The sequence below is a fragment of the Cucurbita pepo genome, chromosome LG12 (genome assembly GCF_002806865.2).
Source record: "Cucurbita pepo subsp. pepo cultivar mu-cu-16 chromosome LG12, ASM280686v2, whole genome shotgun sequence".
NCBI lineage: Eukaryota > Viridiplantae > Streptophyta > Magnoliopsida > Cucurbitales > Cucurbitaceae > Cucurbita > Cucurbita pepo.
This window is the reverse complement of record NC_036649.1, coordinates 2,194,113-2,215,356: the sequence shown is the minus strand read 5'-3', so window position 1 is coordinate 2,215,356 and position 21,244 is coordinate 2,194,113. Positions and strand designations below refer to the sequence as shown.

At 36.6% G+C, this 21,244-nt stretch overlaps 2 protein-coding genes across 5 annotated transcripts; one reads left to right on the top strand and one right to left on the bottom strand.

The window, feature by feature from the left end:
* Nucleotides 1-2,456: 2,456 nt before the first annotated feature.
* On the bottom strand, nt 2,457-8,022 carry LOC111806932 (protein REDUCED WALL ACETYLATION 2-like). 2 transcript variants are annotated; one of them, XM_023692467.1, is made up of 16 exons: nt 7,495-8,022; nt 7,209-7,300; nt 6,464-6,604; nt 6,314-6,370; nt 6,132-6,204; nt 5,716-5,874; nt 5,349-5,498; nt 4,989-5,244; nt 4,789-4,910; nt 4,346-4,432; nt 4,178-4,266; nt 4,032-4,094; nt 3,894-3,950; nt 3,203-3,299; nt 2,953-3,111; nt 2,457-2,693 (listed from the first exon to the last, which is right to left on the bottom strand). In XM_023692467.1, the coding sequence occupies exons 1-16, from the start codon at nt 7,525-7,527 to the stop codon at nt 2,688-2,690; spliced, it is 1,641 nt and encodes a 546-aa protein (XP_023548235.1). In that variant the 5' UTR covers nt 7,528-8,022; the 3' UTR covers nt 2,457-2,687. The 2 variants fall into 2 exon arrangements, with proteins under 2 accessions (XP_023548235.1, XP_023548236.1); XM_023692468.1 differs by having other exon boundaries at nt 6,464-6,601.
* Nucleotides 8,023-8,899: 877 nt separating this feature from the next.
* LOC111806931 (flowering time control protein FCA-like) lies at nt 8,900-19,120 on the top strand. Of its 3 annotated transcripts, XM_023692466.1 has the most exons (19): nt 8,900-9,410; nt 10,030-10,100; nt 10,724-10,802; nt 13,666-13,748; nt 13,825-13,876; nt 14,230-14,297; nt 14,579-14,645; nt 15,028-15,107; nt 15,199-15,263; nt 15,525-15,584; nt 15,811-15,958; nt 16,525-16,596; nt 16,707-16,988; nt 17,037-17,255; nt 17,374-17,544; nt 17,612-17,806; nt 18,235-18,300; nt 18,378-18,426; nt 18,746-19,120. In XM_023692466.1, the coding sequence occupies exons 1-18, from the start codon at nt 9,161-9,163 to the stop codon at nt 18,417-18,419; spliced, it is 2,070 nt and encodes a 689-aa protein (XP_023548234.1). In that variant the 5' UTR covers nt 8,900-9,160; the 3' UTR covers nt 18,420-18,426; nt 18,746-19,120. The 3 variants fall into 3 exon arrangements, with proteins under 3 accessions (XP_023548234.1, XP_023548233.1, XP_023548232.1); XM_023692465.1 differs by having other exon boundaries at nt 15,814-15,958; nt 16,707-17,255; XM_023692464.1 differs by having other exon boundaries at nt 16,707-17,255.
* The last annotated feature ends 2,124 nt before the right edge of the window (nt 19,121-21,244 follow it).

Here is a 21,244-nt window from a genome sequence, read left to right as displayed (position 1 = left end):
GGATACTCTCTCGTAGCTTTACTTTGTACTCAAAATTTAAATCCAGAAATCAGGGCTGGACCAACCGACCATGCAATGAATCTAAGATGAGATTACAACAGCAATTATGTAAAAGGTTTGAAATCCGAAACAAGGTGTTCAAGGATGAAAAGTACGTAAACGGTTTACAAAACAATGCATGACAGATCTAAACAAATTATGCACAGACTCCTAGATGCCCCAGGACACTCGTCTATGGAGTTAAGATTCATAGTGCATTCCTCACCTGAAAAAAAAAGTAGAAAGGAATGAGTATAAGCAGCTTAATTGTAGACTCTTTTGGCATCCTTATCTTAGTAGAGCAGCTTAATTGTAGACTCTTTTCGCATCCTTATCTTAGTAGATAACTATCTTTCTCGGGTTTCTAAGGAGAGTGATCTAAGCTGCAACTCTCTTTTCTGTTCCTTAAGACCGTAGAAGACTTCATGATCTAAGCTGCAACTCTCTTCTCTGTCCCTTAAGACCCTTCTGTCCCTTAAGACCGTAGAAGACTTCATGATCTAAGCTGCAACTCTCTTTTCTGTCCCTTAAGACCCTAGAAGACTTCATGATCTAATCTAAGTTGCAACTCTCTTTTTTGTCCCTTAAGACCAAAGACTTTATAGCAATGTAGATGTATTCCTTCCTTGTAAATTCATGATCAAAGACTTCATACCAATGGAGATGTATTCTTTCTTTGTAAACCCATGATCATTCCCTAAATGAGCCAACGTGGGACTCCCTCCCTTGAGACCTACAGAGCCCTCGAATAGTCTCCCTTTAATAGAGGCTCAACTCCTCCTCTAGAGCCCTCGAACAAAGTACACCATTTGTTCGACACTTGAGTCACTTTCGACTACATCTTTGAGACTCACAACTTATTCGTTTGGCATTTGAGAATTTGATTGACATGACTAAGTTAAGGGCATGACTTTGATATCAAGTTAGGAATCACATACCTCTATAACGGTATAATATTGTCCACTTTTAACTTTACTTTTGATTTTCCTATAAGGTCTCGTACCAATAGAGAGTTACCCCATTGGGGTCAGCTCTATTACCCACCATTTCACCCATTTCACCCAACAACTTGATTGTTACCTCAATTCTTTCTTGTTTACACATCCCATCAATCAAAGCATGATAAACAGTAAAACTCTGGTTTAAAATCCTCCCGCTAGCTCTCTAGAAACATCAATTTGACCTACTTACACACTGAAGACACCATAGTCGTACAGCAAACGTCGTCAGGTGGGCAGGCCTTACTTGACATTTCATCAAACACCTTGCGTGCAGTATCAATCGGATCATTCTTATTAAAACAATAACTTTTTAATAAAGTTTGAAGTTGTTTATTACAGGTATTAATGAAAATTTCAAACACTTTTTTTTTAGGGTCAATACCCGTTGTTAGCTCTGATACCAATTGTTAGAATCGCTCAACAACACACATTCGATGATGAACACAAAGAATAGAAGAGAGAAAATATATGGAATATATTGGCTAAAGGTTTAATATCAATTACCATTGTACAACTAGAATACAAAGAATATTGACTAAAGGTTTTGTACAGAAGGTGGAGAAAGTATATTTTATAAAGAGAAGGAGAAAGTACATTTTATACAGAGAAGTATACCTACAAGGTGAAAGTACATTTTATACATAGAAGTACGAGAAAGTACATTTTTAAAACACCGCTAATTATATATATAATTTCAATTTACTAAATATAGCTTCTAAATTTAAATGATTTTTACGGGTATATATAGGGTTTTAATTTAATAAATATAGCTTCAAAGAATATCTTTATCCAATCTTTTAAGTATATATTTATTATATTTCAAATATATCTCTATCGGATCTAGTCACTCTATATCCCAACATTTTTTTTTCATTTATTTGAATATTAAAGGGTATTTTTGGTTAATTGATCATGAGTTTATAAGTGAGAATACTGTCTCTATTAAACTTTTCGAGGAAATCCAAAGTATATGAGAGTTTATTCTCAAAATGGATAATATCTTTTGGGGAAGCTCAAAGCAAATGAGAGCTTATCCTCAAAGTGGACAATATCATACCATACAGATGTGATTTCTAACATGTACCAAAGTAGCTATGTCAATAGAATCCAAGGCCTTTCAAAGTAGACTATCATAGGAACAGTTGTGATTTCTAACAATTTTGAAACTCTACTCAAGTAAATTTTAAACAAACTATTATCTAAAATTAACAGTAAAATATTATAATTATTTTAAAAAAATTGGAAGATATTGTTGAAATTTTTAAAAGTTAAAAAAAATAATAATAATAATTTTGACCATACAGTTTTTATATAATATATATATATATATATATATATATTAATTTAAAATAAATGGAAATAAACGTAAAAATGTGAAGATTTGTTATTTATTTCGCTATTTAAAAGTAACGAATTTTTATTGAAAGTGAACAAACTCAATGGAATACAAAGACCGTGGCCTCAAATTATGAATAAACTATGCCCTAAAGTAGTGGCTTATTTCATTTAATAACCCACTAACAACACGGTGGATTAACCTATAACACAATTTTCTTGTTTTTCTTCCCTTCTTTTTCATCACGAAATTTCGTCCTTCCACAGAAAATTGTAGTGCCCTTCTGTACAATCTCTTATTATCTTCAATTCTCAAACCTGCATATTGAATACCAATAAGAATGAAGAAGAAAGTCGATCTTAAAATGGTTAAAACCACTTTTGTCTCGTTTAAAATCACTCTGGAACGTGTGCTCATCCTCCAAAATCAATTTTTATGATACGAAAATCGTGTCTAAAAACATAAAAGGAAACACTAAATCGATTTTGAATTCTTAAAAGCATTTACAGAAGTAATTTTGAACACGACAAAAGTGATTGTAACGATATCAACGTTGTTAGTGTTCGGGACTCTTACCATCATTGGAGGGACTTTAAGGAATACGAATGACAAGGCGTATAAGATGGCCATGATTGCAGCTGCGGCAATCATGTTATACATAATGCGCTTATTGTCCTTGCTAGGTACAAAGGCCGTTTTAAACGTATTTGTCAGCTCAGAGAGCCTGTAAGAAGTCTGCAAGCAAGGCAAGGCAAGCAAACGGGAGATGATCAAAATTTAGCAGTCAAAATCTTCATGACGTTAAAAGTAAATAACTAATATTTACCGTCAGAAGTATGATAGTTGTAAGCATGAAGTTCAGTAAAGGATAATCTGGGATGATAGTGAGCAACAGCTTTGGCTGGGCGTCCGGAGCATTTGATCTGAAAGATAAGGTTAAATTTGTAGAGATGTTTTAGTGTAGGATTGGTTAATGATTGTTGTCTCTACCTATGCTATAATAACAAATGCATTTGCCACCAAAACTTGTTGGATTTATAGATCCAAAAAAACGTACTATGGTTCTTGTAAACTAACTAAGAAAGGTCCAAAGTGGGTTGGTTGTCATTTTATTCAGTTTCGGGTTTCAAATACTAGTTACAGAACTTGGTTTTTTCTTTGGGTAAGTTGATGTGAGATCCCACATCGGTTGGGGAGGGGAACGAAGCATTCTTTATAAGAGTATGGAAACCTCTCCCTAGCAGACGTGTTTTAAAAACCTTGAGCGAAGCCGGAAAGAAAAAGCTCAAAGAAGACAATATCTACTAGTGATGGGCTTGACCCGTTATAATTGAACCCCTAATGCCCAAGAAAAGATGTCACCCATTAGATGATTATTTGTAATACTTAAAGCTTGCCATTTATCTTTTTGTGTGTCATGCTGAGGAGAACCTAGGAATAGTTATAGCTAATTTAACATTATTCACCAACTATTTTATGCATGGAACAAAACACCAGCTGAAAAAGGAGGCTCATACCTTAACCAAATATGGAACTGCGAGATGTATGTGTCCAGTGAAATCTTTCCAATCCAACTGGATGGGTTTAAAGCAATTAAAAGTTAATTATATGATAAAACAAAGAAGTAAATGGGTTTAAAAAACAAAATGATATACCCGAAAACGGTCAAAGTATAGCTACGGGTACTCTGGCTGACATTTCGTATGCATATGTAAGCTCTGCTCCACATGAACAAAACAATGCTTAACTAACATATATAGCTTTTCTATTTCAAGCTCCATATAAGAAAAGGTTCACATACGTGATGGGAATCCAAGAAGTGTAAGGATGGTATTGGTTGTAAGTAAGGCTGTCCAATTTGAATACGTACTCAAACCATAGATATGCGGCCTGAAAAGTCACAAAACGGCTTGAATTAGAGGGGAAAAAACCAAGAAATGACTATGGTACACATTAAAAAACATTCTACCGTTGCGGATGTCACAACAATTGTCGTTTTGATCAGTATCCTGCGCTTCAGTTTTGCTTCGTCTAGCTTTTCAATCCATTTCTCAATCTGTCAAAATCATTCCATTATTAAGAATTTCTTAAAGGGGAAATGCAATAATGATGCCCTTATTTGGATTGGATCAATCAAGTGTTAGGAATAACGACTCTCCACAATGGTATGATATTGTTCACTTGAACATAACCTCTCATGGCTTTGCTTTGGGCTTCCCCAAAAGGTCTCGTACCAGTGGAGATGTATTCCTCACTTATAAACCCAGGACCATTCCCTAAATTAAGCCAATGTTGGACTCTCTCCCAACAATCCCAACATCAAGGACGCCTTTTGATGGCATGAGACAAACTAAAAAATTTCAGGTAGAAAAATATGTGATGATAGTACAAGTTGAGCACGTTTTAACTTACAGTTGGATAATAGTAAGCATACACCATGCCTAATATCCAAATATAGCGATCAAGTCCTGTGCGGAAGTGCCACTCATACATAGGAGGCAACTGTTCTTTCAGTCGATTTGGATCTTTATATCCTGCAATAATAATTTGAAATGTTAGATTGGTTGGAGAAAATCGTTTATCCTTGAAAAGTTAAATAGATCAAGAGCTACCTAGAATGAAGGTAAATGGTTCCCAAAGCACTTCAAACACTCCAGGTATTTCCCACACTATGATAACGACCAAGAAGCAAACGAAAAATTTCACGACAATGACGGCTCTAAGCTCATTGTACTTGTGCATAACACCAACAATACCATATACCACGAGAGAGAAAAAAGTGTGCAAGGGGCAGATGTAGTATAGCATGTAACTGTTGTCAAGGACAATGCAGCACATAAACACCAAGAAATTAAGCCGCCACATCATCTGCTCTGCAGAAAATGTAAAATGTCAATGAAATAATAGTTTTGATCACAGATAACTTTTCTTTCTTACGAGCAAGAAATTGAAGGATGAATAGGAGAGCATGCCTGAGCAAATCTAGGAAGGCTAAAGTCTTTCCGAGCATAGTAATATGAAAAATTCCCGAATCCAGTCATCCACACATATGCAGCAACACATACGCGACCCACATTGTAAATTTCTCTTGCAGCAAAGTAATGGTACATCAAAAAAATCACCTATAGAAAAACAAAAGAAGCTTATGAGGTTAGCTCGGGTAACTTTATAAGCAATTTCACATTATGACTTGCAAGATTTGAGATGAAATCAAGGAAAAACGCAATTAGGAATCATGCTTCGATATATATATATATTATATATATCTATGGTAAGAAACTGCACTTTCATTCAGAGAAATAAAATGAACACTAATACTTATGTGTGCGAGTGACTGACCTGCATCCATCCTTTCCACTCCTCAGTTTGATGCCTATTCAAGAAGAGTATAGGTTTCACTGAAAACGGTGATTTATCGAGATGAATCTTGAACGAAGTAATTGCTGCAACTAAGATAAGAAGGGTCAAGAGGAAGGCGAAAAGATCTCGATTGTAACTCTGCAAAAATTAACCATGTAAGAGAGATATTAGATCGGGGAGAACTGGTGTAAATCAACAAAATGGAGTTCACAAAATTACAATTTTCAATCTTAAAAGCAAAAAAAAGAAAGAAAAATTTGATTTTTTTATAAATACAATTGATGTTGAGGAAGTACAATGCAATAAGAACATATCTAAATGGTTTTCTAATGAACAATGTATTAGAAATATTACTAAAAGAAATTGGAAGAAAAGAGCTCCGGAAATTAAGACACCTTTGTTGCCGATCCAAATGTATCAGTACGGTCACAGATGTAGAAGTATGCTAAAAGAAGACCAAGTTCAGATCTGTAAGTGAAAAAAGAGAGAAATATATTAACAAAAAAGAGATAAAACTCAACATTCAAGAGATGTCACATAAATATTTAGCTTAAATTCTATGCAGGGGTTTACGTACGCTGCTCGGAGTAACATTCGATTTTCTATCAAGAATGACTCTTCCAGCGTAATGAACCTAGCAGGCGAAATAAACACAAGCAAACAAACATAAGTAAACCTAAAGAATCAGCAGCTGCCATTGGAAGGAACTAAAGCTTCTTTTGTGAACCTGACAACAGTAGAGAAGGTAGGTGGAATTCGAGCTCCAGAAGGAATGGACTTGATAGCCCCCCCTTCTAATAAAACAGCTTTATCATCTTCCTTTCCAGCATCACTTTCTACCTCAGCAAACCCAACATCACTGTGCCTTCTAAAAAAGAATCCAGTTTCAGTATGGAACAACATGCTACAAAATGAATAATTTTCTACCAAAATATCCTCACAAGAACACATATATGACTAAAAGCAACAGATACTGTCACTTTCTAACAATATTCTATCAATTCTATTCATCATTATTGTTCTTTTTACTGATTAAGCTGGTTTACTTTTTCAATAAGAAACAAATCTTTTCAGCGATCGATGAAAAGTTTAAAGGAAACAAGAATCAGGGAGGGTTCAAAAAGGAAAAAAATAATGATCAAGCAGTTGTTCTTAATAGAAGTAATGTAGCTCGTAAAACGATTTGCAAGATTGTTGCTGGCAAGAAATTATAGATGTAGATGCAAATTTGGAATTGTTGGAAAGGATAGATATGTACGAAGTCAAAAAGCTTTCGCGCAGATTCTATTGACACTTCCTGATAAAACTAATTTCAGGGCTCCTCTTACTTCCTCTTCACTGTATTCCTTGTCTTGTTAATGTTGTTTGTATATGTGTGTGTTCATATCATGATTAATACATAAATATGAACATGTCTTGAGAAAACAGAGAAGACAGCAAAAATTTATGGTTAAAAGGATCAATCAACTTACAGTTTGGAAGCGATCGACTTCTTTTTAAATGCTAAGTACTCCGAATAAATCCAAGCAACGACAATGGTTAAAAATCCGATAAGAAACGAAACCTGTATCAATCAAGTGAAAGAACCAGTATAAATCCATACTCGTCGTTCAATTCATAATGAAATGGCATGAACTGATAGTGGAGCTGGCGAGCGAAATTATAGGAAAATCCACAATAGAAATGCACTTCTTTCGAATCACAGGACTAAAATAATCGAACGAATTGAAATAGTTGAGAAGTGATTAGAATACAAACCTGAGCGTGAGTCACAGGGCCTAGTAAAGCCATTGCTACAAGTTACCGACAAAATCCGGAATGGAAGAAGTCGATCAGAAGAAATGCTTACAAGACAACCAGAAGCATTACCGGCGTTTTGGCGCTCGCAAGAACAATCCAAGTGAAATGGATTGAAAACAAGAAAAAAGAAGAGGATGAGTGAAGAGAAGTGTTCCATTGGAAGTATATATATGCAGCAAAGAAAGACGAACAATCAATACAAGAAAGAAGAAAGCGCTAAACAATTAATGGAACCATAACCAAAAATTAAAAAGCTCTAACGTTGAAGTTTCAGAGTAACCGATTCAAGAGAAAACGCTACCAACGCCGAAGATCTCCATTACAGAATACTTCTAGTTTGCATTTGAGATGGATTTGGTTTCGGAAAACCGCAGTGAATCTGAGATGAATTCGGTTTCAACTTTTGGAGACGCTGCCGGAGTTTCTCGGCGGCGATAATTTAGCACGGCCATGGCCGACGGCACGGAGGATGCCACATTAACAGTCCAGTCAACCTCGGTCCCTTTACTTCCTACGTTTCATGCAGAGGAGTTTTAGTAAACCATAATTTTCAAAGAATTAAAGCTTTTTAATCTAAATTAATAATAATAATAATAATAATAATATTCAATTTTAAAATAAAAAAATAAAAAATAAAATAAATAAATAAATTTCTCCTCCTTTAAAATTAAAATTAATAACCCTAAATTGTATTAAAAAAAAATAAAAATTTGGAAACTATTTATCAACTCATCGGTATATTTAAATGTATTAACAGTATTTTAATTTTTTTTTTTTTAAATTTAAGATATCAATGTTAATGTATTAGTAGTAAAATTACGGAGACGTCCTTGATGTAAACGAAGGGATTGCTCCCTTCGTTACAAGCCGAGCAAGAACAAGTAACAAGCAACAAGCAATAAATGGGTGGAACAAGGAAGAAAATCGAGAAGAGAATGAAAAAAAAAAAAAAAACGCTACTACTATTTTAAAAATTACAATATTATCCTCAACCTTTTACAAATGTCTGAAACCGTAAGTTGTGATGTGGAAAGAGTATAACGATGATTCAGAAATAGAGTCAGGATTTTTATTAATAAATAATTTTGAAATGTTTAAGAAATTTTAAATATAATACCATAATTTATATAAAAAATAGAAATATTTTTAAGAGAAAGTTTGGAAGTTTATTTATTTATTTATTATTATTTTTCGTAATTTAGCGATTTTAATTATAAATCTTATCCTTAATGGGCTCAAAATAAAGCCGATTGGGTTTCATGGGCCCACTTACCTTTCGGCCCATAGTTCTGTCGGGCCCATATAAAGTATATATATATATATATTGTTTATTATTTTATTTATTACAATTATTTGTACTTTCCTTCTTCAGTTCTTCCGCGACAGCGCGGGATTCCTCTTCTTCCTCCCGAGTCTGACTCCGTCTTGTCTTCGCGAGTTCTAAGATTCTGGAATTTCGTTTCACTTCACTGATTCGCTTTCCTGAAGAGGACTGCGCAAATTTGGCCTTCGATTTCTCAGTTCCGCAAAGCTGGATAGGCATAGAGAAGACCGCTATGGTTCCGACCAAGATTCCCACCCGTACCGTCACTCTGCAGCTCCTTCTCGCTTTTCGGACTCCCCGATGAACCATCAAGACAGTCGCTGGAGCCCCAATAACTTCCGTGGCGGCGTTGCCGGAGGTAACCGTCGGCCTTTCGACAGCCCGCCGCGCTTCTCTACTCCCGGTGCTGCTAATTTTCGCCCTATGGGAACTGGCGGGGGGTTCCGTCCAATTCCTGGTACTGGCGGTGGTTTTGGGTCCAGTTTCCAGCCGCCTCCTGTTGCAGGACAGAAACGGGGCTATCCTTTCGCCGGCCGTGGAAGTTCTCCAGGTTAGATTTTGTGGATTAATTTAGTTGCAGTTTCTTTTCTTTTGTTGATAAGAACACCAGGCGATCTTTTTTCAGTTACTTTCATGCTGGTTTTCGCTTTGTTTCTTCTATTTCCCTCGGTTAGTTTAGTTCTATCAAATCTGTACACGGATCACATAGAATTTATGTTATAAAGGTCAAAGAACGCATTATTTGGAAGATGGCGCTCATGATGTATGCTAAGAACCTCGGAGTTAGATTGCATATGTCCTGTATCATACCAGTTCTAAAGAGTGTATTTTTTCCCTCACTTTCTCTAACCTTTCTGGGATGTTTGATATATGGTTAAAACTTCATCCAATGTCTGAATTCTGTTCTTGAAAAACCAAATTTGTTGTCAATGTGAAGTTCTATTGATTACCTTTATCATAATTAGTTCCCATTTGAAGGGGGAAAAGAAAAAGGAAGTTCCCTTCTAACCGTTAGCTATCAAGAAACAAAAACTCTCATTAAGAGGTTAATTCATTTCAACTTTCAGTGTGATCAATATAGGAGATATTTTTAGGGTAGTTCTCATATATTTCACGCAGCATCTTCACTAATCTTGCAGCTTGCTAATATCAACATCTTCCATCTTCAGATCATTCGGACAGAAGCAGTTTTGCGAAGCTGTTTGTTGGATCCGTTCCAAGGACAGTTACAGAAGAAGATGTAAGTCTTAAGTATTCATTAAATTGTTGAAAAGCCATGAATTCATTTCCCCACTTTTGTACACTGTATTTACACATTGCTGTCAGACATGTATTGCATTCTTTTATTGATATGAGAAGGTCTAGGTGTGGCATTTCTTCTAGAGATGAAATGTTTTCGCATTATTTGACATGCATTATTGAAGGGAGCGCTTGGTGGGTTGGGAGGCTTTAAAAGTTGTAGGTTTTCAGACATTATTGTTGTATGAGATTCCTATTGGATCTCTTGTTTAGAAGTGGTGAGAACAAGTAGGACAAATGTCTATCTTGGCAAGCTAGGTTTTGTTCTACCCTTTTGAGGACATATGGTTTGAGAGAAATAAAAGGATTAGGAGTGAGGGATCTTGGAAAAAGAAATGTTTAGTTCATTTTCAATGCTACGTTTTGGGTTCATGTGACCAAGTATTGTTGTTGTCATCCTTCTTTGTTTATGAACACTTACTCCTGGAGCCTTTATAATTGTTTTTTGGGCTCAGTTAGTGGTAGGGTATGTGCTTACGAGTGACTTTCATTTGGTTTTATTTTGACTTTTTTTCATGTAAAAAAATAGGTTTCTTAGATAAAACTATGCTTGTTTGATACCAGATTCACCCATTGTTTGAAGAACATGGAAATGTGATTGAAGTAGCTTTGATAAAGGATAAGAGAACAGGCCAGCAACAAGGTAAGCATAACTTCTATTTTGTATGAATCACTTTTGGTTCATACACATGTCATTTCAGGTTTTGAGAGGCTCGAAGAAACCGTGAGCTCGTTTCCGTTTGTTTTTGCAACAAGTTTGGTGCTTGTTGGTTTTCGTTGCGATCCTAACTTTTTGTCCATCATTTCAAACAAGAAGAGGACAAGGCATGTAAACCTGCTATAATATCAAGTTTTGTATGGCAGTGGAGCACAAAAGACCGTGCCTTGTGATAGTTGCTGGTGCTGCGGCAATGAGGATATAACCCCCCCTTTTTTTTGTAATGGGAGTGTCTGCTGCCAGCAGTTTAGGTTTTTTATTTTAGGATTTATAGTAAGACAAATGTACAGAATTAGAAAATACTGGTTTTTTTTATAAAATTTTTGTGTTAATATATATTGTAAGTTTGGAAGATTTGAATGTGTGTGTGTTTTTTCAAATTGTGGTGAATGTGATTCGTTTAAATGGTTTCAAACTTTGAATTGTTATTGATGTGGAATATAAAATGGTGATGGGTACGGAGTTTCATCTCCTAGTGGCTTGCAAAGGATTTTGTGAGGTGTATGTGTTGTTGGATAGTTGGTAACTGATAGCTCACTTTTTACATTATCCATTGAATGAATGGATGAGTCTCAGGATTTTCAGGTTGCTTGTATGTCTATCTGAGTTGGTTTAGTCTATTGTAGTATGAGGCACATGGATTGTTTTGTTGCCTTGTTGATGATATCTTCATTTTTATCCAAGCAAATGGAAGAAGACCCGTCATGTTTGATAATAGACGTGATTTTGTAATGTCTTATTCTGTCTCAAGTCAGACTCTTTGGGAGTTCTACTGCAACATGAAACTCTGCCTTATTGACCACGTGAAACTCATCCTCTCTTACCCCACATATCTCTTGTGATTTTTCACAGTTCCCTTTTGTACCTGTGCTTAGTAGCGTGTAAACAGAACAAGTAGCTTTGCTTCAAACTTGTCACTGTTGCTTGTGTATGGATTGCTGTGTTATATTTTTTAAGGAGATTTTTGTTCTTGATTAGTTTTATCTGGTTTGCCCTGTTTTCAAAATTCATGAACTCGTGAGTTCGTTCTAGCGTTCAGAACTGATGTTTATTGCCTGTTGTTTGAAGTCTTGACCGTTTCTTCTTCTTGCAGAAGGAGATCCTGTATCTTTGTTGGTTGTGGTGTATGATTATGCATTTTTTTGGTTCATATAAATGGTTTTATTATTATCAACACTATCTTGTGTATCTTTCTTTCTGGAAACAAGTAATTTTGTAAAACGTAAAAAATAATAATATACAAAGACCTAGACCTTAGGAGATACAAAAACTTTTCTCATGGGGCTACGAAAGGAGGATACTTGGTAAAGCCTCACTGCAGAATTGATTTGAGCAAAATGATGCAGCTGTTAATGCAACTATGCTGAGTTTCTGAGGGATATGTCCTTCCATCTACTCAGATTGGTTCATTTTTATTGCACTGGCGTGCTGAGTGGCATTTTTAGTGTTGAGAGTTCTATGCCGAGTATAAATTTCGATACTTTTGTTTGATGGATACTTGTTTAATCCCCTGAATTTACACATTTTGAAGTTTACTCTATTTTGCATGATATTGTGTCTTCTTATTCAAGTTTTCCGCTTTAGTTGGATAGGAGAAGACAGTGTGTAATTTCATTATTAAACCTTTTGCAATATAGTCATTTAAGGGTTTTGATAAGGCATTATAATGCGGTTGTGGAGTTTATAGTTTCTGATGGCTTTACTTAACATTTTTCATGGCTGCATGTAGCTGATTATCAACGTACATTTTGTGATTCAATTACAGCAAGTTGTGGATTTACTAACCGAGTGAATGTGTTATCTTATAGAGGGAGTGATTGTGATTAATATTTTCACGAGTTTGTAAGACGGTAGGTTGTTTGACCTCGTTATTACTAGCTTAGCCTATTAAATGATATTTTTAGTGCTGGGATATGATAGTTTCTTCAAGTTTGTTTAAAGTGAGACATTTCTAGCTAATGTAAGACTGATATATATGACGTAGAAATGTAAAAAAATTATCGATGACCTCTTAATAGCGAGCTTTTGGATTCTTTGTACCATCATAATCATTTGTTACCAATGTTGGTTGTGGTGGTGGTGCTGAAGGCAACGATTGCGATACAAAGATCATTTAGGCAGTCATAATGTGCACGCTAGTGATTTTACTAGCTTATTCCAAATGTTTGGCGTTGAGAAATTCTTGATAGCTGGCTTTTCCAACATTTGAATTCTTCCCGTCCTATAGTTTCTCTGTTTCGCTTAAGGTGGTTAATCTCCTATAGACAATGGAATGTGTACTATGGCCACGACCTCATGCTGAAACATGCTATAGTGTATCTCTACGGTTGGTCCTGTTTGTACTGAATGAATGGAATTAAAGTTGTGTCCTATTCTCTGGATGCATTTTGTAGCGTCTTTAGTAGGAAACCGCCTTTAAATCCTTATGAATGTTGAGGGATTCTTGGGTGTTCTTTACCTATATGTTCCTGTGTGCTTGTAGATGGCAGGTTGTAACCAACATCTATATGTATTAACTTTCCTTTTTCATCTCTATGTGTGTGTTTGTATCCCTTTCTACTAGATTTTCCTGATTTGGCCGTTGACGTATTTTTTGTAATGGTAACTGTAAAGTTGGCCTTTCTGTTGATTGGAATGAACTGATACATGTGGATGTAGCATTAATTTTACGTGCGCTGTATTTTACCCTCTTCATTTGCTCGTGGTTATGGTTAGGAATAAATGTAACACCATTAATACAAAGTTATGATCCAATGTAGTCAAATCAGAACATCCTTTACTTATGCAGGATGTTGTTTTGTAAAATATACAACCCCAGAAGAAGCTGATAGAGCAATTAGGAACTTGCACAATCAACATACCCTTCCTGGGGTGAGTTTCCTCCCCCAAATGTTATCTATATATATCTCGTGCGCAATGCTACTATGTATCTTAAACATGTTTACAGGGAGCAGGCCCAATTCAAGTTCGATATGCTGATGGAGAGCAGGAGCGTCTCGGTAATTGACTCATGGATCTGGCTTTTGTCTTATTTATTAACCTTCATCCATCATCGTCATCTTTTTCTTTTTGTGTGTGAGGATTAAATTTCTGAGGCAGTACTATTACTTCGTTTATTTTTGAACCTTTGGTTGTTATGTCGGAAAAATGTTTTGAAACGACAAATAGAAAGTCGGAGTAAGATATGAATTTCAATCTGGACTGAGCGTTATTGAAGTATAATGTGTTGTAAGCATTAATACTTCAGAAATGTCAGTGTTCCAAGTCAGTAGAATGGTGAATCGACCTGTCTGCTAAAACAATTTCATTTTCTATCATTTTATTGATTTTTTTCTTTACTTATTTTCTGCAGGTGCAGTTGAGTTCAAATTGTTTGTTGGTTCACTAAATAAACAAGCCTCAGAAAAAGAAGTCAAGGAAGTATGTTATAACCGTGTCGTTAAACCCTTTTCATCTCAATGTTATCCATTTCTGCTTCTTTTCCTTTTTCTTTTTTCAGCCATCAAATAAATTATGAACTTTGGGCTCTGTTGAGCTCTTATAAATTTATTTTCGTCTTAGTTTCGACCTTGGTATATTGCCCTTTGTTTTTTGGCTGTGGAGACGTGTATGCCTTTTCTTCTTAGTGTTTTTGCATGGAGTAAGATCATATGGGGTTACTTCCAATAGTTCAAGAAATTAATCAATATTTTTGTTCTCAGATCTTTTCTCCATATGGAGTAGTTGACGATGTTTACCTTATGCGGGATGAAATGAAACAGAGTCGTGGTATGCTTTTCAAATCTATTTGATCTTGTTAAGAAACATTTTCGATCCCTGTTCTTGTTCAATATGGAGAATGCATGTTGTTGTATGCTAAATGATTTAGATTTTGAGGCTCTGTTGGCTAGGGATTTTAATTATTTGATATGGAACGGAGTCGTAGATGCTGAATGGTTTAAATGAATGGATGATACTCTACTTTCATTCAGCATTTATCAATATGGAATTCTAGGATTTGATTACTTGTTTTTTTCTGTTAAATTCTAAGAGAAAGAAGATTATGCTAGGCCGTTCGACTATTAGATTCAAACTTATCATCACCGTCATTATTACTCTCTCTTCCATTATTCTGGTTTTCCATATCTTTACGAGTCGCGTTATTTTGAAGGGTGTGGATTTGTGAAGTATTCACAAAGGGATATGGCACTGGCGGCTATAAATGCACTTAATGGAAGGTTTACAATGGGAGTAAGTCTATTCTTGAGTTTATAATATCTTTTTGTTCTGCAGTATTTATCACCAAACCTACTACTTAATGAATTTCCTCGACTACAATTAGGGTTGTGATCAACCATTAAGCGTTCGCTTTGCTGACCCAAAGAAGCCTAGATCTGGAGATTCAAGGTTCGATATGATGTGCCGTTTATGATCAAATTTTGAAGTTGAAAATAGATCCTTTTGAAGGCCTTTCTTTTCTAGCATTTTTCTTAAACCTTTATTTGAACATGGCTTTGGTGGGTAGTATTTAATGTCTTATTCTGAAATTTGGTCCACCCTTAATCTATATATATATATATATATATATATATATATATATATATATATATATATATATATATATATTATGACTAAGAACCTTATAACTTAAGGATCTTGCTTTTTCAGGGGCACTCCTGCATTTGGAGGTCCGGGTTTTGGTTCTCGCTTTCAAGCACCTGGTCCGAGGTAAAATTCATTGTGGGAGATACCTTTCAGTGGCCATTGTCTTTAAGTGTGTGTGAATAAATAGAAAACTGAATACAATTTTTCATTGATCAAATGATAAGTACCAAAAAGTGGAAACCCCCAAGGAATAAAAACAAAATGCAATGATCATAGTTGCAAAATGGTTTTGAAATGTAGAAGTACCAAGCATTTTCTGATCATGCTGTTGATTGTTTTGTGCTTTTAGCAGACCAATGCCTAATTTTGGTGAATTTATGGGTGATCGAGTTCCAATCGATGTACGAGGTTTCAGGCCACCTGTTGATGCTGGTGCTTTTCCCTTTGGGGGTCAGTTGCCTCCTAGGTCCAGTGAAATGGGACTGCCTTTGAACTTGGTAAGTTATTATTACCTTTTGACATGTAATTTCAAGTGCTGTTCGTGTTGTGAATTACATAGGTTTATGTATAGAAAAAGTGGCATTTTGGTCAATTTACTCCGTTTTAACTAAACCATATTTGTAACGGAGAACTCGTAGGGTATTAATATTTTAACATCCTCTTGGATTTGTGGTTGACCTATGATAGTTAGCATGCATTTTATCTCGACGTTAGATATGGGAACCTACTTATTAATCAAAAGGCATCGATGCAAGGATTTTATGGAACCGTTTCTGTATAATCTTCGTATTGGATATTTCCATTTTTTTTTTCTAGATAAGAAACCTCGAAGGTTAAACTGAAGCAAGCAACAAAAATTGCTTGGATAGAAGTCCCCATTAGTACCGTTGATATTGTAATGGCCCAAGACCACCGCTAGCAGATATTGTCTTCTTTGGACTTTTCTTTTCGGGCTTCTCCTCAAGATTTTTAAAACGCGTCTGCTAGGAAAAGGTTTCCACACCCATAGTTTTCACACCCTTAGTTGTACGTTGCATAACTAATGTTCTTGCATAATTTTTAGGGTGGTCCTGGTAGTGGGTTTAGAGGTCCCAATCCTGGGTTAGCCTCTCCAGCATCCTCTGCTTCTCAACAGGTAAATAGACGTCGATTTATGAATGTTTTTTTTACTCTACCTGCTAGATTATATCCTAGGAATTCCCAAAAATCTCCAATGTTATCTGAATTTGTTAGAATCTTTATCAGTCTGCCAGCCAGCATCCATCACTTGGCCTCCAAGCGTCGCCCGTGCTAAAGGCCGTTCAGTCAACAACACAGTTGCCACCGTCAAGTCAATTACACCCTCATGGTCCTTCCTATTCTCAGCCACATTCAACTGCAGCATTAGCACACCAGCATAATCAACCACAAAATTTCAACTCTTCTGGTCAACTGCCGTTCAGTCAGCCCGCACCTTCCCAAGAGTTACCTAGCATTGGTGCACAGTTTCCGGTATCTCAGGCTATGGTCCAGCCGGGTGCCTCATCAGCTGCAGCTACACAAACTCCTTTGAGTATGAACTTACAATCCCATGCTGCTGCCCCTAATCAACAGCAACGTCCTACACCGATTCAGCCACGGCAGAATTCACCTTCTCAGTTAGCACACATGTTGTCACAACAAAAACAAACTCTCCATGCTAGTTTTCAGTCTTCCCAGCAGGCATTCTCTCAGCTACAGCAGAAGTTGCAGTCGATACAACCATCAAATCAAAGCTCAATGTTGCAGCCGAGTTCCCGGACTATTAATCAGCAGGTAACGAGTTATCTCTATACTAGTAGAACATGTTTGGATTTGTTGAGGTATATAGGACATTTTGATCCCAATTTAAGGTTAAGACAAATATTGTCTGTCGTTTTAAATGCCCGTGCAGTCTCACTGGACAGGGGTTGCGCCACACACAGCTACCAGTGCCACTTCTGCAACATCAGATACACATAAATCTACGGTTCCTCCTGTAGCTATAAATACCAGCAATTGGACAGAGCACACTTCTCCTGATGGTTATAAATACTATTATAATAGTGTTACTGGTGAGAGTAAGGTGAGAGTTTCTTTGAAGCTTTTGCTGTTATTTGTGTGGTTAGTGTTCTCATGTGTGTAACCTGCAGTGGGAGAGACCTCAAGAGCTTTCGGCGATCGAGCAACAACAAAAGCCACCAGTAATGCAGCCTCTTAACCAGTCACGTCCTCAACTACTACCTACCCAGCAACTCTCTCAAACTCCCCAAGCCCAGCTTCAAACTCGGTTCCAGACACCGACGCCCCACCCTCAGCCGCTACAGCAACCTTCATTCCATTCACAGGTCTGTCTATTCTATTAGCAATTCCAGTTTTCATTATTGCATTTGAGAGTTTTGGCAATTGTATCTTTATTTTGATTGGTCCACTTTATCGTAGACGGTAGACTTTTTAGATAGTACTATATCTTTGTTGGATTCCGTGAGATCCATCAGTGATTGGAGAGGAGAACAAAATACTCTTTATAAGAGTATGGAAACCTCTCCCTAGCAGACACGTTTTAAAATTTTTGAGGAGAAGCCTGAAAGGGAAAGTCCAAAGAGGACAATATCTGCTACCGGTGGGCTTGGACTGTTATAGATTCTTTTACGACTTTATTTCTCACTCATTTTCCTTTGATTTTTCTTGGGGTATGACGGCCTTTACACTACTACCACTTGGATCTTCTTCGGTTAATGTATTTTGAACATAATTTTATTCTTTCGTCATGCAGGAAGGCACTTATACAAAATTGCAGACAGCTAATAGCTCGGTAAATGATCCTACTCGCTTCCACCAGGTACATTGTACTTTTATTTTAACGCGATCACCTTACTTTCCCCGAGTCAACATCACGTAAATGACTACTTACCTCAGGGACTTCAAGCGAGTCATGAATGGGCATGGAAGAATAAATAATCAACAGGTTGGTTTCCTAATTCCATATGTCGTGTATGTTTGACTTGTAAGAGTCGAGTCCATTGGGATTGGGATTAGGATGAACAGCGTGATATTATATATAAGATGCAAAAGACACAAAAAAGAGGTCGTTTCAAGATGTTTCTTCTGCTTAATTATATAAACTGACAAGACATGAATTAACGAAGCGTCACATGCACTGTCACATTGTCAGATTAACATTCGAGATGTTTCATTACACGTTCTTTATAACGGGATAACTTAGCCTTACTTGAGAAACGTTAACTGGGTCTACATTAACTATGGTAGAACTATTTGGTCTTCAGGAGCTCGGAATGGATCAATGAGATCTACAGGTCAGCTGGTGCATCTGCCATTGAAGTTGTGAGATGAAGATATTAGGCTGCTGTTGCCTTGAAGTTCCAAGGCAGAGAACAGCTTTGTAAGGTACAAAAACCACATATAGGATGATATTCTGTTGCAGTTAAATGCGTGGCACTGTAGAGAACATTTAAATGCATCGGCTTAGTTACAACATAATGCTATGAATGTATCATATTGCTAAAAATCTATGTATTATTGCTCATAAACGTGTATGTCCTTATATATTACATCTTAGTTTCTCACCAGATACCGGCGGCTCTTTTGTTTCATTACATCTTAGAAATTGGAGTTGAAGAGAATATGTAGACTTTCTTTTATAGCTGTGATTCAATTATATTAGTTGAGAATAGTACCTTCTCCAGTATAGCAAGTTATCTCCAAGTGTTCGTTTTTTCCTGGTCGGTTTATATTGATTCGAACATAAACTAGCTAAAGTTCGGTAGGTAGTTTGGATCAGGATATGTGTTTCGGTGGGTAGTTTGAGGCTTCCCATTTTCACCATTGGGTCGACTGTGTAGGTTCTAACCATTTCTCGTCCCCAGTCGCTCTCATGTTTGTCAAATGTTTAACGGTCTAAGCTCACCACTAGTATATATTGTCTGTTTTGGCTCGTTACGTATCGTCGTCAGCATCACGATTTTAAAACGTGTTTGTTAGGGAGAGTTTTCCACACTTTTACAATCCACTCTCTTGGGGGTCGGCTCCAACCAATGTGGGATCTCATAATGTCACCTGCTCTCATGTTCCAACCAATCCACTCTCTTGTTCTCCTCTCCAATCAATGTGGGATCTTACAATCCGCTCTCTTGGGGGTCGGCTCACCGCCTGGTGTCTGGCTTTGATATCATTTATAACAACCCAAGTCCACCGCTAGTAGATATTGTCCGCTTTTGTCAGTTACATATTGCCGTAAGCCTCATTGTTTTAAAACGCGTATGCTAGGGAGATGTTTTCACACCCTAATAAAGAAGGTTGTGTTCTCTTCTTCAACCAAAGTAGGATCTCATAATATGTCACCTGCGTTACGACGTCGAGCTATGCAGTCTAGAACGGAATGAAATACATCTGGCTTTTCCCGTCCAGAAATTGTGAAACTACCAGAATGAAATACATCTGGCTTTTCCCGTCCAGAAATTGTGAAACTACCAGGCAAAATCTTTTACAGCAACCATATCTCTGAGAGAGAGGCCAGGTTGTAGAGGATAGCCACAGTGGAGTTTGGTTGGGCCAGGGAATGTTGTTTCTGCTACCACTTAGGCTGTCTCTTCTAAATTCCACTTTCCAAAAGCGTCTTCCTGACTGCAAATTGTTTGGAAAAAGAGACAGAAAAAGTAACTTAATTGTCAGAATAACATTGTTTGTAACTGCTTTGACATCATCTTGCAGCACAGCACAGCACAGCACAGCACAGTCTCTGGCAGCAATTGCTAGAATGTCTGCGGGCAAACAGCTTGGATCTCAGATTTCATGGCATCATTCACTTCTAATCCCCTAACAGAGCAAAACAGAACAGATGCTCTGAAAACAAGAAATTGATTCATATTCACACGAAGCTATCGATGCATCGTGAAAGCAGGGAAAAACAACGAATTTCATTGACAAACCAGTTGGTAGAAGTGGAGTCGACGTAGAGATGCTGCCATTCGGTGGTTCTCGGAAACGATGGTTTGACCCACGAGGAGATGATTGTTTCTACCTCTAGGCAAACGGGGGTCATGTCGATGCAAATATTATTCTCAATTCTTCAAAAACGTTCAAAAACTATTACTAAAATAAAAATTCGTTAGAATGTTGGTTGAAAATTAAGACCTATAACAAATGCGACAGTTACTTGGAACAACCTAACAATGTTTAAATTTCAAATCGTTACGAAAAACGAACAAGATGATAATTCTTTATAATTTAGCCTCAAAATTAGTTGATGGGTGATAATAAAAAGCGGGTTCGTGCCCAAAATGTTGGGCAAGAGCTTGGATTTGATGAAGAAAAGATGATAGTTTTGTTATTTCATCCAAATGTTGTTGAAAATGATTTGATGTTCAATAATCTTGTTTGATTGATTGTTGGTATTGATGGGTATTGATGGGATGGAAGTGGATGTCCAAATCTATGAATTTGTGTGAGTAGCAATCATTTCTCATACCATATTGATACCATTTTATCAATGTTCTATCTTTTTGTTGCCAATGCTTTCTTCCCCCCACCTTCCTTTCTATCTCCTCTTGGATTCTTGTCATCCCTATTTTAGACACCAATAACTCTAGATTCCCCTCCCACTAACAGAAGATTACGAGTTTAATACGTTAGAGGTAACTTCGTACCTGATATGATCGATTTTTTTGGGTGAAAGTAGAACAAAATCCATGAAAACATAGGTTTTGAATGGATAATATCATAAAACCATGAAAAAATGAAGCGGTTTAATTGCGTTGGTTTCTGCG

Coding starts and splice junctions, on each gene's coding strand:
- LOC111806932 (XM_023692467.1), bottom strand. CDS start 7,527: ATGGCTTTACTAGGCCCTGTGACTCACGCTCAG. Junction 4,095..4,177: donor ACTTCTTGGATTCCCATCAC/GTATGTGAACCT, acceptor CATGTGGAGCAG/AGCTTACATATGCATACGAA. Junction 3,112..3,202: donor CAACTATCATACTTCTGACG/GTAAATATTAGT, acceptor CCTTGCTTGCAG/ACTTCTTACAGGCTCTCTGA.
- LOC111806931 (XM_023692464.1), top strand. CDS start 9,161: ATGAACCATCAAGACAGTCGCTGGAGCCCCAATAACTTCCGTGGCGGC. Junction 9,411..10,029: donor CGGCCGTGGAAGTTCTCCAG/GTTAGATTTTGT, acceptor TTCCATCTTCAG/ATCATTCGGACAGAAGCAGT. Junction 14,298..14,578: donor CAGAAAAAGAAGTCAAGGAA/GTATGTTATAAC, acceptor TTTTGTTCTCAG/ATCTTTTCTCCATATGGAGT.